At 36.3% G+C, this 15314-nt stretch overlaps 1 protein-coding gene across 2 annotated transcripts in view; it reads left to right on the forward strand.

The window, feature by feature from the left end:
- The window catches only part of PLCL1 (phospholipase C like 1 (inactive)), a 342887-nt gene that overhangs the window by 263194 nt on the left and 64379 nt on the right, over window positions 1-15314 (forward strand). For both annotated transcript variants that reach the window (XM_024757362.1, XM_024757363.1), the window contains exons 2-3: window positions 9150-11624; window positions 14320-14523. In XM_024757362.1, coding sequence (XP_024613130.1) covers window positions 9150-11624; window positions 14320-14523 — 2679 coding nt within the window. The remainder of the gene's footprint in view (window positions 1-9149; window positions 11625-14319; window positions 14524-15314) is intronic.

Here is a 15314-nt window from a genome sequence, read left to right on the forward strand (position 1 = left end):
GAATGAATCACAGGGAGGAAGGTATATAGAAGAAAGTTCAAGCAGTAGTAATTCTTCACCTTTAGTCCACTGTTATTGAACAAACATCATAAATAACATTTAAAATATATAAATCAGGATATAGCGTTCCTAAAATTGTGAGCCAGAAAGGATACTTTGGTATGATTTACTGTTATTGTTACCATTCCTTTGAGTTGGTTTCTTCCCAGTTTTGTTAAAAATTTCAAACCAAAGCCTTTTTAGCCTGTGCTACTCATTATGCTCTAGAGAATAAAGAAGCCTCTTGTTGCAAAATGAAACTGATAGAATGTGCCTCCTTAATCTTGATTTTGCTATTCCAGTTATTTTAGGAGGTATTATAAAAACGTTAACCTATTGAAAATCCAGTACTATTGTGGTTTATAATGTGCTTTGCAGTCTATTAGCAGTTACTATGAGAACCTGGCAACAGGACTTTGGTGTGACTAAACCCACTGATGCCATCTTCTGGGTTCCTGCAGCAAACTCTTACTAGCCACACTGTTAGTGGCAAGGTCTTTCTAGAACATCTGGGAATAATGGAGTCACAGGTAGGGCTATGTAATTTAAGATTTTTCCTCATGGCATAAAATTATAGTGTAGCTCCATATGAAAACCATATTTGTTTTCTTGTTAAGTGACAATAATTTAAAAATTATTTTAACTAAGACCTTTATAGATTTTGAACATTTCAAAGCTTAATTTTTTTCTTGTCCAATTTTAAGTATCTAGATAAATGCCCTAGTGCTAAAGCTGTAACTTAACTGTACTTAATTACTAGTACTCCCTTTTAAATATCACCTCACCAGCTCTTGTGCCCCTTGGTGGTTTTGGTTCTCAAACATCCTCAATGTTATTTAAAGCTGTTTTTATTTATTTAGAAGCATTCATTATATGCTTTGTTTGATTTATTAAATTTGAAGATTTTGTCATTATTCTACTTACAAATTTCATCAGTTATAAAAACCTGTGTGTGATGGAAAGAAAGCATTTATTCCAGGTGCCATTAGTGTTGGGATTAATAATTTTTAAAGCACTAATCACTGGGATGGTATCTAGCACATAGTATGTGTTCAGTTAATCTTTGCATAAGTGAATGCTGTATTTTGAACTAATGCATGGAACATGCATGATGAGAATTATACTTGCAGAAAAACCCTAACTGGGTAGAAACCATACAGCAGAAGAACTTGAGATAACCACTTTTATTTAGAGTAATGTCTTAATGAATTCTAATGAGTGAATGATTGCAGTGAGATGTAGCACAGCAGAAAGCTTCCTCCGTTAAACAAATCAAAGGTACTAAGAACCCAGGCTGAAATAGACTCTTTCTACATTTTATTCCATCTTTGCCTTTAGAAAATCAACAATTTTTGTTTTCAAGTGAGGAGGGTCATTTAAGAGATGTCATTTAAAAGAATGTTTAGAGGGTCTCCGGCTTCCTATAATTCAGTGAATTTCATAACACAGCCATGGTATGTACACAGTGGAGTAGGTTTCCTAAAGGGGATGGCTTTAGTGCATTTTATTAAATGGATCACCTTTTATAAATTAAATGTAATGTTAAATACAGACATAAAACTTAATTTGGCGAGAGATATGTGCGTGAATAACTTCACACATTGCCTTTAATGAATCCTCTTGAATTATAAGATGGTGTAGAGAATGAACACTTACTTTATGGATAAGAAAATTCAGCTTCTTACCAACTAGGCTTAGTGAGAGCCACCAGGGAGAGCCCGTGGTTCACAGAGCTTGGGTCAGGCTTCAGCCACTTCTCAGCAATGCCCATCAGGACCTCCACCCCCACTGTCCCACACAGTGACATCAGGTGGGTCACATGGTGCTCATCATAAGTAAGTGACATCACCTGTTTGTGACTTTGCATTAAGTAATTTGAGTTGACTGTGAGAGAATAACTTTGGAAATTTCAATGTGAAAAAAATGGTGTAATTCTACAGTTGCAACCTTCCCTTACTTGAAACTTGAAGGCAACAGATGTAGTGACGATACCACCATCCCCAACTCCTGGAGTTTTGTGGGAAGAGTTAGGCCTTGTGTCGGGGGCTGGGTGTTTTCCAGAGTGCCTAACTGCCAGGCACGGTTGTGGATTTGGGCACAGATGCATTGGACACGATACTTTAAATATAGGTATATATGACACACATTATGCACATCTAATGGATACATTAGACTTGGATTCCATTCCTTGAGCTATCACCAATATAAGTCAATAAAGCCAGCATTGTGAGGGTAGCCTTCTCTTGGCTTATCACTCTCAGTCTCTGCCTGTTGTTTCCTTCTCATCTGGGGCCTCTCTACCCCTCACTTATTATACTGTAGTTATCTTGACCTTCTTTCCCACCAAAGGACTTTTGTACCTGCTCTTCCGCTTTCCTGGAACCCTTTGCTCTCAACTCTTTTCAGGCTGCAGTTTGGCTCTCACCCCTGTCACCATCCTCACCATTTTGAAGGCAACATAAGACATTCTCTTATTAAAGTTACCAGTAAATAGCTTGATGACTGAATCCAATAAGCCACTTTAACATCTTATTTTCTAACACTTGCTCCTTCAAATCTGTTCCTTGGTTCCTGTGAGATTCACGCCCCTGGTTCTCTTACCCCTTAGCCTTTTTTTCCCTTTAGGTCTTCTCCTCTGCCCAGCCTCTTCACCTAGGTGGCCCATACTCATCTATAATCCACCATAACCCGAAGTAAACCTACTTCATTTTCAACTTTACCTCTCCTTGTATTTTCTCTCTTTTAGCAATATTTCCATTCACATCTCATTCAAACCAGAAACCTAGGAGTCATCCTAGACTGAATCAAGAACTTCTGATCTTACCTCCAATTTCTTGATACTTCACACTGCTCACCCTTCCTTTTATTAGCTATTTACCTCGGGCCATCACCATCTCTTTCCTTTGATGCTGCTTACCTACTGCACCATCTTCAGTTTTGTCCATATCACATCCTTCTAGTGCGCATCCAAAGTGATCTATTTAAGATAAAAGTCAGACTTTATCAGTTTCTTCAAAACTCTTAAATGTGCTAGTTCTTAGCATGAAGTAGGTACCTATCATTGTTTGTTGAATGAATGAATGAAGAATGGAGACCAAAGGCCTCTCAGCATCCACTGTTGGGGCTCATTTGGGTCCTAAATTATATTGTCTACAATCCTTTGAAGGTTTCATGTATCAACTAAACCTTTTCTGAATTTTGCTTGGAAGTTCATAAAACCAGAATGAATATTATTAGTGTAGAGTTATAGTTCATAGGTTGTCTATAAGAAAAAGATAGGCTCCTTATGGTGAAAATAAGATTTATGTGCTATATTTTTGCTTGCCTTTTAGTTATAGTCTATTAAATTTTTATGTGGAGACATTCTTAAGAGAACTATTCAAAAATAAATGTTCCCCCCCCTCTTTTACTAAAGAAGAAAAGCAAATGTCACTTTAGTGTATCTGCATTTCTGTAGCTGGATTTCTGTATTATGAAATAAGTTTCTTTCTTTTTTTTTTTTTTTTTTTTTAATTTTTTTTTTTTTTTTTTTTTTTTTTTGTGCACCCTTCACTGTTGTGGCCTCTCCCGTTGCGGAGCACAGATTCTAATCACAGTTTTACACCTGGTGTTTTGATTGCCATTCTTAAAGTTTTTGTAAATTTGTTCTGTTTTAACAAAGAATCGTCATTCAGTTAATAACAACTTACCAAAAAAAAAAAAAACAAAAAAAAAAAAACCATGGAAGGAATACATTACATTACAATTAGATGTTTAAACATGCTTGTCAGGTCAGAGGTAGGGAAACCTGGGTATGTTTCCTTTACTCGTAAGGTTTTGTACAGTGCTTCAATATGTTCTTTTTTTTGTGGTAAAATAGGCATAACATAAAGTTTACCATTTTAACCATTTTTAAGTGCATAGTTCTATGGCATTGGGTACATTCACATTTTTGTGCTGCTTTAGTACACTTTTTTTGAAATTATTATATTGAAATAATTCATTATTGAGACTCAAAACTGTGCTTTCATTGAATAAGCAGAGTTCTCTCTGGGGCTTATGAGTGTGTTCTGATGAAAAATGCTTTTGTTTGCTGAGTTTTGTTAAGAAACTTGCAGCATATCTTATCTTGTTAGGCTCAGAGAGCAAATGCCAATGGGAACTTATGGAAACAGGTTTGTTAATTCGATTTATCTGAACATTTTCCCCCAAATTTAGTTTAATAAAACATGTTTAGGGAGGTATAAAGCCTTTACTCTTGTGTGGGAATCTCATGTGATCATGACTGGTACCCTACTCCTAATAGTGTATAAGCAACAGTATTGTAGAAAATAATGAAAAATTAAAAAAAAACTAGAACAACATTTGACCATTTTCCCCTAATATTTTGAAATTATTCTTAAGATTAGACATCAACCCTTATATCACGAGGTTAGATAGAAATTATCTTTGGTATGCATATATTAGAAACAGTGTTCATAGACAAATCAATGTCTTGTACTGTTTTAATCAAAGACTAAAACATTTGTCTGTTGCTTTGCCATTTTATGAGACTCTTCTTGATTCTGATGATTAAATCCTTCATGTAGAGTATTGATTAATTTAAGAAGACAGTAGATCCAAATGTAAGGTCTTATCTGGAAATGTTCAGAGAACATATAAACACAGTTTGGTTTATTTATTATATAACTTGATTAAATGTGATCCCTTCTTGTGAAATTATAATTTGGAAACTTAAACACAAAACGTCAGGAAATAGAAAAAATTGGGCTCAACGCCTGATGAATTTTCGGACCCCACTAGAATATTAGGCTCAGCTTTAATTTAGGGGATAGAGACATCACAATGTGCTGTTCAGACTTTTTATTTTGTAAGCTGCTCTAAGAAAAAACTTTTTGGGGAGGAGGAATTTGTACTCTAGCCTCTTCTTTTCATTCCAGAGTGAGGAAATTTAGCTTTGAAATAAATGTCAAGTTCTCATACCTTATAATAATCTCCTTATAATAATGACCTTATGGTCATTGGAGTCAGTTCAATCATCTCATGAGCTAGAAACTGGCAAGAGCACACCGGAACTAAAAACAAACTTTGGTTTCTCTTGGAAAGTGCCAGAAGTACCTGTCTTCCTAATATATAGATAACTGCAATGGATTTGCTCTTATTTCATCATCAATTTTTTTTTGGTGTGTTTATCAACAGGAAGATCTATAACCAGTACTTTAATTTTCTTCAGTTGGAGATACCCCCAGTCTGTTTATTAGAATAGTACTCCTTTCCCACCATCAATCTGCTAAGATCATCTTGAGGGAACTACAGAGGGGTGTAGGGCTCAGCAAAGAGGCCTTGGTGGTGAAGAAGCTCAGAAAGAGATTTGGAGTAGCCCGTCGTCCCCGTCCACTCTAACACAGTTTCCATCTCCCCTTCTGCCATCTTTTCAGAGCTAATGCATAGCGTCACCATTGAAAGAACAGACGTAGAGAAACATCAGAGTCCTGAAACTTTTCCGGCATATTTTGAATATAAATAATCTTGGCTCTAGTCAACAGCAAACTATTTGTTCATATGTACTATGGCTCTCTCTCTATATTATATATATAAAGTATATATATTTGCTCATTTGGGGGCTTGTAATAACTTTGGATTTTGTCCTTTGTGAGACGACAACCTAAAGATTGTTATCTTTTCCACTGGTTCCAAGTTTTAAAGCATTTTAGGTTAAGTTTTATAATCATGTAAAAGTTGCATGTCAAGGCAAGAAATAAGCATTACAAGGCAGGTGGATTCTTTTGTAGCGTAGATATAAAACACTTATTTCTTAAAGACTTATCTTACTAGGAGAGAAAGTCTTGATATGAGGCAATATCACCACAAAGAAGAGAGGCTTATAAGAGAAAGCTATTCTGACAGCAGTAGTTTTGCTCTCAAAAAATAGTGGCTGAAGTCAAGATTGGCACTTAGACCATGGAGAAGGATGGTATAATACCATGCATAGGGTAGAGGAAATATATACATGCATTCAGAGGAGCACTGATTTCCCATTTAAGCTTTGTTAGAAACTATTAGAGGTTTTATAATTCTGTTGACAATCATCTTATTTGGAATATGATCTGCTTATATAAAAATAATATTTAATGTGAAAGCTCTCAATACTTAAAAGTCTAGTGAAATAGTAGCTTTAAAAGCTGAGTCACAGTCTAATTTACCATCACAATTCACAGTTTCCTTCAGTATTTTACTTGTTAGATTAATCCCATCTCAGCAATACCTTTAGGTTCTTACCTTGATGATGTGGAAAAATACACACAAACATCTGATATTTCTGAGCATGTGGGCTGTGACAAATTTAAATGTGTTCCAATAGTGCATCTGCATATAAACAGCTGAAGATTTATGGTTGTTCTTTAACTTAAAGATGAGGAAATTGACCACTGTGGGATAATTAAAAATAACAACTCTCTGGGAAAGCAGGAGCTAAGTTCTTAAATGCCAGGGCACCAAGAGACAATATCCTCTAATCTAAATTGAGTAATTTATATCTTTGTCACTTGAAGATCAGACATATATTTGAGTTAATGAATCACCCCACCTACATCCCATAACTAAAGCAAATTTTGTTTCTTTTTCACAGGCAAGGTTTTAGTCAATTGAATAATAAATCATCCTGCCTTTTTCTGAATCATAAGATAGGGAGACTCTTACAGGCAAGACCACAATTAAATGATACCCTAGAAGAGAGATTCTAACCTGTTTTAAAAGAATGCCTGAAGGAAACAGCCTAGATTACTTTGGCTACACTTTTCAGTGTTTAAAATAGTAATATCATATGGCTGTTTTTAAACATTTTCAGTTTTTCGCTGAAGATCTGTCTTAAATGCTCATAGGTCAGGAATGAATCAACTTCTGGATAACTCCAATATCCTGGTCAGTGCCTACTGAAAGTCCTACAGAGACCAGGTGTATGATGAAATGTTCCTCTCCCTTCAAAAAGATTAACCTTACAAAGAATATTCATGAACATTTTCCCTTTTGCGTCTCACAGTAATGCTCTATTATATAAAATGATTATTAGTTCCTACTTAAAAGCAGAAATTAAGATTCAGAGAGGCTAAGTAACTTACCCAAGGTCACTAGTGAGTGGAGTAATGCCAACTGGAGACTAGCTATTTCTACCCTAAGGACCATGCCTTTTGCTCTCTATACCTTGCTCCCTCTTTGATATGCTTTATAAAATTGAGCACTTTAAACATGCACTAAGGTACTTTTGGGAAATTTGTTCCTGGGAGAATTATCTGAATTGATAATATGATTGGGAGCATTGTTAATCTGAGTCTATGGTCTGAACAGAAGAAAGTATAAAGAAAAATCCAGTTTTAAGTGGCATTGTTCAGATATTCAGTGCAAATGAATTGGGAGTGAGAGACACAGTGGATGGTCCAGGACTAAGATGAAATACATCGTCTTATGATCATGAGTGTTCAGAGGACTGGACCTGAAATTTAGAAAAGACAATAGGTGAAAAGACCTAGACACACCCAAGACGGAAATAGCCACAAGAAATTCACCTGCTTAAAATACACTAATCTGCGCAGATGAAGTCTGATGCCCTGTTGACACTGTTGTTCAGGGAAGGGCCAAGTGGGCTGAGGAAATCGGGACTCTGTGAGACTAAGATACAAGGACACTTACAGAAATGGGTAAAAGGTAAGATGCAAGTGTTCCCTGTGAAATCTTATGGCAAAAGGCTTTGAGATTTAATTCACATTGGAAGAACCTCAAAAATTAGTGGAGCCATTCATATTTCTGTTTGGTTTTACACAGTGGCTGCTAATAGCATTATACTGAAATGTAGGTGTGAATCTCATAATGTTCATTTATTTTTATTTTTTTATTGAAATGTAGTTGATTTACAATGTTGTCTTAGTTTCTGGTGTACAGAAAAGTGATTCAGATATATATTACATATGTTACTATATATATATTCTTTTTCATAATGATTTATTACAGGAGATTGAATATAGTTCCCTGTGCTATACAGTAGGACCTTGTTGTTTATCTATTTTGTATATGGTAGCTTGTATCTGTTAATCCCAAACTCTTAATTTATCCCTCTCCCATTCCCTTTCCCCTTTGGTAATCATAAGTTTGTTTTCTACATCTGTGAATCTGTTTCTGTTTTGCAAATAGGTTCATTTGTATCATATTTTAGATTCCACATATAAGGCATATCATACGGTATTTGTCTTTCTCTTTCTGACTTACTTCACTTAGTATGATAATCTCTAGGTCCATCCATGTTGCTACAAATGGCATCAATTCATTCTTTTTTATGGCTGAGTAATATTCCATTGTATATATAATCACATCTTCTGTTTATGGACACTTAGGTTGTTACTGTGTCTTGGCTATTGTAAATAGTGCTGCTATGAACATTGGGGTGCATGTATCTTTTCAAATTAGAGTTTTCATCTTTTGCTGGATCCTATGGCAGCTCTATCATAAATGTTCATTTAAATTGTTTACCTGGGTCTGAAAAATTGCTAAGGTGAGAGTCATTTGTCTATTGTTAGCTCTCAATCTGACTTTCAAGTTGCCTTTATTCTTCAAAATAATTTGAGGAGAAATAGTGATTTTTTTTTTTTTAGTTAAGCTGTATTGTAAGCCCTTTTTGATGTAATGCATGTTAAGGTAAAAATCTTTTATTTGAACTAGTTTTAAGTATAAAAATTAAACTGTTGCAAAGTGTAAATGAGGAAAACTTTTTAAAGAAATCCAGCTTTATTTCTTCCATATATCTATAGGGACATGAGCAAGGTTGTCAAAATACCAAGAGGTAGAGGATCTTAGGAAATCTACTTTAATGAACACATAAGAGTGATTTGTAGTTAACTTAATACTTGATTTTATTTCAAAGAACACACAGGCATTGGAAAAATAAGTTTTTTTCCTGAACTTAATAATATCAATTTTCTTGGCAATTTCTCTTTTCCAAAACAGTGAAAAGGTAAAATTTAGGCTAGCTCCTGTCCAAATAATCATAATAGCTGAATGGAGTCTGAGGCACTCATAGAGTGTTATTGAATTTGTCTATTTTCTTAAGGAAATTGACTCATTATTTTCAAATTGCTTTACAGGATCCTGCAAACCAAAAATGTGGTGGAAGAAAGAAAACCGTGTCTTTCAGCAGCATGCCATCAGAAAAGAAAATCAGTAGTGCGAGCGACTGCATCAGCTTCATGCAAGCTGGCTGTGAACTGAAGAAAGTACGGCCAAATTCTCGCATTTACAACCGTTTTTTCACTCTGGACACAGACCTCCAAGCTCTTCGCTGGGAACCTTCCAAGAAAGACCTTGAGAAAGCTAAGCTTGATATTTCTGCCATAAAAGAGATCCGACTGGGGAAGAACACAGAAACATTTAGAAACAATGGCCTCGCTGACCAGATTTGTGAGGACTGTGCCTTTTCCATACTCCACGGGGAAAACTACGAGTCTCTGGACCTAGTTGCCAATTCAGCAGATGTAGCAAACATCTGGGTGTCAGGGTTACGGTATCTGGTTTCTCGAAGTAAGCAACCCCTTGATTTTATGGAGGGCAACCAGAACACACCAAGGTTTATGTGGCTGAAAAAGGTGTTTGAAGCAGCAGATATTGATGGGAATGGGATCATGTTGGAAGACACCTCTGTAGAGTTAATAAAACAACTCAACCCTACCCTGAAGGAATCCAAGATCAGGTTGAAGTTTAAAGAAATCCAGAAGAGCAAAGAAAAGCTAACCACCCGAGTGACCGAAGAGGAGTTCTGTGAAGCTTTTTGTGAACTTTGCACAAGGCCAGAAGTGTATTTCTTACTTGTACAGATATCTAAAAACAAAGAGTATTTGGATGCCAATGATCTCATGCTTTTTTTAGAAGCTGAGCAAGGAGTCACCCATATTACCGAGGACATGTGCTTGGACATCATTCGGAGATATGAGCTTTCTGAAGAGGGACGTCAGAAAGGGTTTCTTGCAATTGATGGCTTTACCCAGTATTTGCTGTCACCAGAATGTGACATTTTTGATCCTGAACAAAAAAAGGTTGCCCAAGATATGACCCAGCCATTATCTCACTATTACATCAACGCCTCTCACAACACCTATCTCATAGAAGACCAGTTCAGGGGGCCGGCTGACATTAACGGGTATGTTAGAGCTTTGAAAATGGGCTGTCGAAGCATTGAACTTGATGTAAATGATGGTTCAGACAATGAACCAATCCTTTGTAATCGAAATAACATGACAACACACCTTTCCTTTCGAAGCGTCATAGAGGTGATAAATAAATTTGCCTTTGTGGCTTCTGAGTACCCACTCATTCTTTGCTTGGGGAATCACTGCTCCCTACCCCAGCAGAAGGTAATGGTTCAACAGATGAAAAAGGTCTTTGGCAGTAAACTCTATACTGAAGCACCTTTGCCGTCAGAATCCTACCTCCCATCACCAGAAAAATTAAAAAGAATGATCATTGTGAAAGGAAAGAAATTGCCTTCTGATCCAGATGTTTTAGAAGGAGAAGTTACAGACGAAGATGAAGAAGCTGAAATGTCTCGAAGGATGTCAGTAGATTACAATGGTGAGCAGAAACAAATCTTGCTGTGTAGGGAGCTCTCTGACTTGGTGTCTATCTGTAAATCTGTTCAGTACAGGGATTTTGAACTATCTATGAAAAGCCAAAACTATTGGGAGATTTGTTCATTTAGTGAAACAGAGGCCAGCCGAATTGCAAATGAATACCCAGAGGATTTTGTAAATTATAATAAGAAGTTCTTATCACGAATCTATCCAAATGCCATGAGAATCGATTCCAGTAACTTGAATCCACAGGACTTTTGGAATTGTGGATGTCAGATTGTGGCAATGAATTTCCAGACTCCGGGTCCAATGATGGACCTTCACACAGGCTGGTTTCTTCAAAATGGAGGATGTGGTTATGTTCTAAGGCCGTCTATCATGCGAGATGAAGTTTCTTACTTCAGTGCAAATACAAAGGGCATTGTACCTGGGGTGTCTCCTCTAGTGCTTCATATTAAGATCATCAGTGGTCAGAACTTCCCAAAGCCCAAGGGAGCTTGTGCCAAAGGGGATGTCATAGATCCCTACGTGTGTATAGAGATACATGGGATTCCAGCCGACTGTTCGGAACAAAGAACTAAAACTGTACAGCAAAACAGTGATAATCCTATTTTTGATGAGACATTTGAGTTTCAAGTGAACCTGCCTGAGCTGGCCATGATCCGTTTTGTGGTTCTCGATGACGACTACATTGGGGATGAATTTATAGGGCAATATACAATACCGTTTGAATGTTTGCAGCCTGGATATCGGCATGTTCCCCTCCGCTCCTTTGTGGGTGACATCATGGAGCACGTGACTCTTTTTGTCCACATAGCAATAACTAATAGAAGTGGAGGAGGAAAGCCACAGAAGCGCAGCCTTTCAGTGAGAATGGGGAAGAAAGTTCGGGAGTATACCATGCTCAGGAATATCGGTCTTAAAACAATAGATGACATCTTTAAGATAGCAGTTCATCCCTTACGAGAAGCCATAGATATGAGAGAAAATATGCAGGTAGGAAAAATCCCATACTGTCCTCCCTTACCCCTGAGTCTTCTGACCCCTCGCTCACCAGTGAACATTGTGTTTTACTAATGATCTGATTCCTCAAAAAATTATCACAGAGGATGTGTAACCCCATGTACTGCTGAATTGCCTGTGATAAGACAGATATTTAAAAAATAATTTATTGGGGTATAGTTGATTTACAATGTTGTGTTAGTTTCTGCTGTACAGCAAAGTGAATCTGTTATACATATACATATATCCACTCTTTTTTAGATTCTTTTCCCATACAGGCCATTACAGAGTATTGAGTCCAGTTCCCTGTGCTATACAGTAGGTCCTTATAAGTTATTTATTTTATATATAGTAGTGTGTATGTGTCAATCCCAATCTTCCAATTTATCCCTCCCCCCGACCCAGTAACCATAAGTTTATTTTCTACATCTGTAACTTTATTTCTGTAAAACAGATATATTTTATGTTTCTAATGGTGAATGCTATGTTAAATCTAGCCTAAACTAAGCCAGCTAATGGAGTATCAATGTAGCAAAATGCTTTATATATCCATTAAATGTTCCTAGTACAAAACTAAATTGATATATGGGAATGTGTATATGAAACAGCGTGAAAAGAACAGAATATAAAATATTATATGTGCATGTAACATACAAAATTTTATATATACAAACACATGCATACTAATTATAAGTATACATGTAAAATATTTGCAGATAAGAACACAGAAGGGTATTTGAAGTCATGTAAAACAAATGTAATGCCTATTAGATGATGTCTTAGTTGTTTGTGTACAACAATAATAAATTGCCCTCCACGAAACAAAGAGGACTAGTGAGCAAACAACATTCAGCACTTGAACTTGTTGCAAACTCTTTAGTCTTCTCTTAGAAATGTGCTTTAATTGAAAGGACATGGATTCTGGATTAAACTCTATCCCTGTGTGATCTTGAGCAAATTATTTCAGATATCTGGCCATCAGTTTTCTCCTCATAAGGTAAGAAAAATAGTAATAATTACATCACAGGATTGTTATGAGAATTAAATGAGAGTATATGTAAACTACCCAGCCTTAGCATGTAGGAATTCAGTGTCAGTTTTCTTGCCTTCATTAATGCTTAATAATCAGAGATGGCTGCAAACTTTTTTCTTCAAGACTATTTAATATGCTTATGCTAGGCTCATGTTACTAAGAAATAATCAAACAGCAAATGCTTGCTTAGTTCCTGCAATGTGCAAGAAGATGTTGTTTGGCAGAAGCAGTAGGAGTCTATGTATGAGAGCAAAACAGGAGAGGAATATTTTTCAATGTACTTTATCTGTTCCTTTAACTAACATTTTTATAGTAACCTTCACCAAAAATCCCTACATTCAAAATAGAAAACAAGCTTGAAGAGGGTAAGTAATTTCCCCAATATTGCATTTAATAAATAGGAATATTGAGCTTTAAATCCAGAATTAACCGCCACCAAAACCCAATGATCATTCGTGGTTCTCAGTCATGTGATGCTGAACGCCAAACCATGACTTGGTGAAAACTTTATTTTTACATTATTTCACAGAGGAATCCTGGAATGGGTTTAAAATCAATTTTAAATCACCAAAATGGTAGAAAATACTATATTATATAAACCACATACAAATACTTAGATTGTAAACGTATAACTTGTGGTGGGTTGCCTTGGCTGCTGTTTTAAAAATAGGCTCCAAATGTCAGCATTATCTACCTGACTTTTTCTGACATAATTCTATAACTATTATAAACCCCTATGTTAGATTAGTTATAAGTCATTTCTACACCTGACTTTATATATTAGAAGTAGATTTTATGTAGTTCTATATAATTCTTGGAATATGTCCTTTGCATGTATTACGTGTTTAAAATACATAATAAGGAGAGTTGGCTATAGATAAAATTTTTCCAGTTAGTACTGATAATTTATCTCACCTCAAATTCCTTTTGGTTTGGGATTATTTAGAGCCTAATTACTAGAAAAATGAATACCATCATTGTCACTACATTCCTGAGACACACGTTAGGTTAGGTATTGTTCATTGTTAGTAGGCATAATTTCTATTTCAAATGAATCTTTTAAACGCCTGTCACGTGGACAAATGTAGCTTTACGTGAAATGTGTTTTATTATGTGTGTCTGTCAGGTGCATTTCTGGTGAGATGACAAAGGAATACCACTGATGGTTATGTGAAAGGAGGACGATGGGTAATAGCAGCCTGCTACCTTGGGGGGAAAAGCTCAAAGAGGATGCACTCCAATGTGCAACCACTGACATGCTTTTATGATTATCATGATACAAATTTAACAAGATATTCCTGATCGGCCAATATTAATTTGTGTGCATTGTCCAGAACATTTCAGCTATTCCAGAATATTCCACAGCCCTGCTTTGAAAAGCACTATGTAGCCTTGGGTCATAATCTGCTTTGCTTTGTGGCATATTTGTGGCAGTTGTTAAAAGCTGAGAAAGATGAAGTGTGGTTGTGAATTAGCTCTGCGTGTTATCTCCATGCGTATCTCAACATTTTTGGTTGGTTATAATCCAGTTTGCTTCAAATTTCATATGTATTTAAGGGTATACTTTTAATGAATATACTTTTGTGTAAACCTAGAAGTGCTGGGGGGGATGTATCATGTGGTCAGAAGTGTAATTCCATGTTTTCTTCCCCACAGAACGCCATAGTGTCTGTTAAAGAACTGTGCGGACTCCCTCCAATTGCCAGTCTGAAGCAGTGCCTGTTGACCCTGTCCTCTCGGCTCATCACCAGTGACAATACTCCTTCCGTCTCTCTTGTGATGAAAGACAACTTTCCTCATCTGGAGCCTCTGGGGGCAATTCCAGATGTGCAGAAAAAGATGCTGGCTGCCTATGATCTGGTAGGAAATTGTTACTCTCTATTTTTTCTCTGTGTTGGGAGGAAATCATATGGCAGGGGCTCTTTTGTGGAACTCCAGTGAATAACACAGAGTGACTGCCTTTAAAACCTCAACTGGGAGTGGCAGGCAGAGCTGGCCCACTCAGCCCCACCTAAGCCCCAGTGGAGACCTCTGAGGCAATGCTTTGAACCTAGAGCTCCACAGATTAAAACTGGAAAATCTCTGCTTTAGCAAGCAATGAATTATTGATTAAGTCCTCAAAACTATGCACAATTTCTCATCATCTAAATGACTTTAGCCTGCAATGTAACCATTTAATTGCATACCTATAGGAAGTAAAATTATGCCTCAGTACTGCCTTATGATGGTTGAGACAAACTATTTCTCTGGAATTTATATTTCTAAGCTAATACTGTTATCTGATTTTTCTGAATATATAATGGAATTTAAATAGCATATAAATTTAAGAATAACTGTATTTTTGCATATCCTAATTCCATAAAAAAATTAGGACCAAATGAAAAACTGGAAAAATTTGTGACATGTGTGCCAGGTAAAGTGTAAATAACCTTAAAATAGAAAGAGCACTTAAAAATCAATGAGAAAAAAAATGAGGAAAAAAATCTTAATCTACATCAGTCAGGATTAAGTTCAGCTTCATGAAACTAAAAATGCAAACTAATCATGGCTTAAAAATACAAAGTTTTATTTTCTCACATAAAAATCTGGAAACCAGCCATGCAGGGTGGCACTTACATAAAATTCTTAAGAACCTAGGCTCCCTCTAGCTT

The sequence above is a fragment of the Neophocaena asiaeorientalis genome, unplaced genomic scaffold, assembly GCF_003031525.2.
Source record: "Neophocaena asiaeorientalis asiaeorientalis breed wild unplaced genomic scaffold, Neophocaena_asiaeorientalis_V1.1 scaffold246, whole genome shotgun sequence".
Taxonomy (NCBI): domain Eukaryota; kingdom Metazoa; phylum Chordata; class Mammalia; order Artiodactyla; family Phocoenidae; genus Neophocaena; species Neophocaena asiaeorientalis.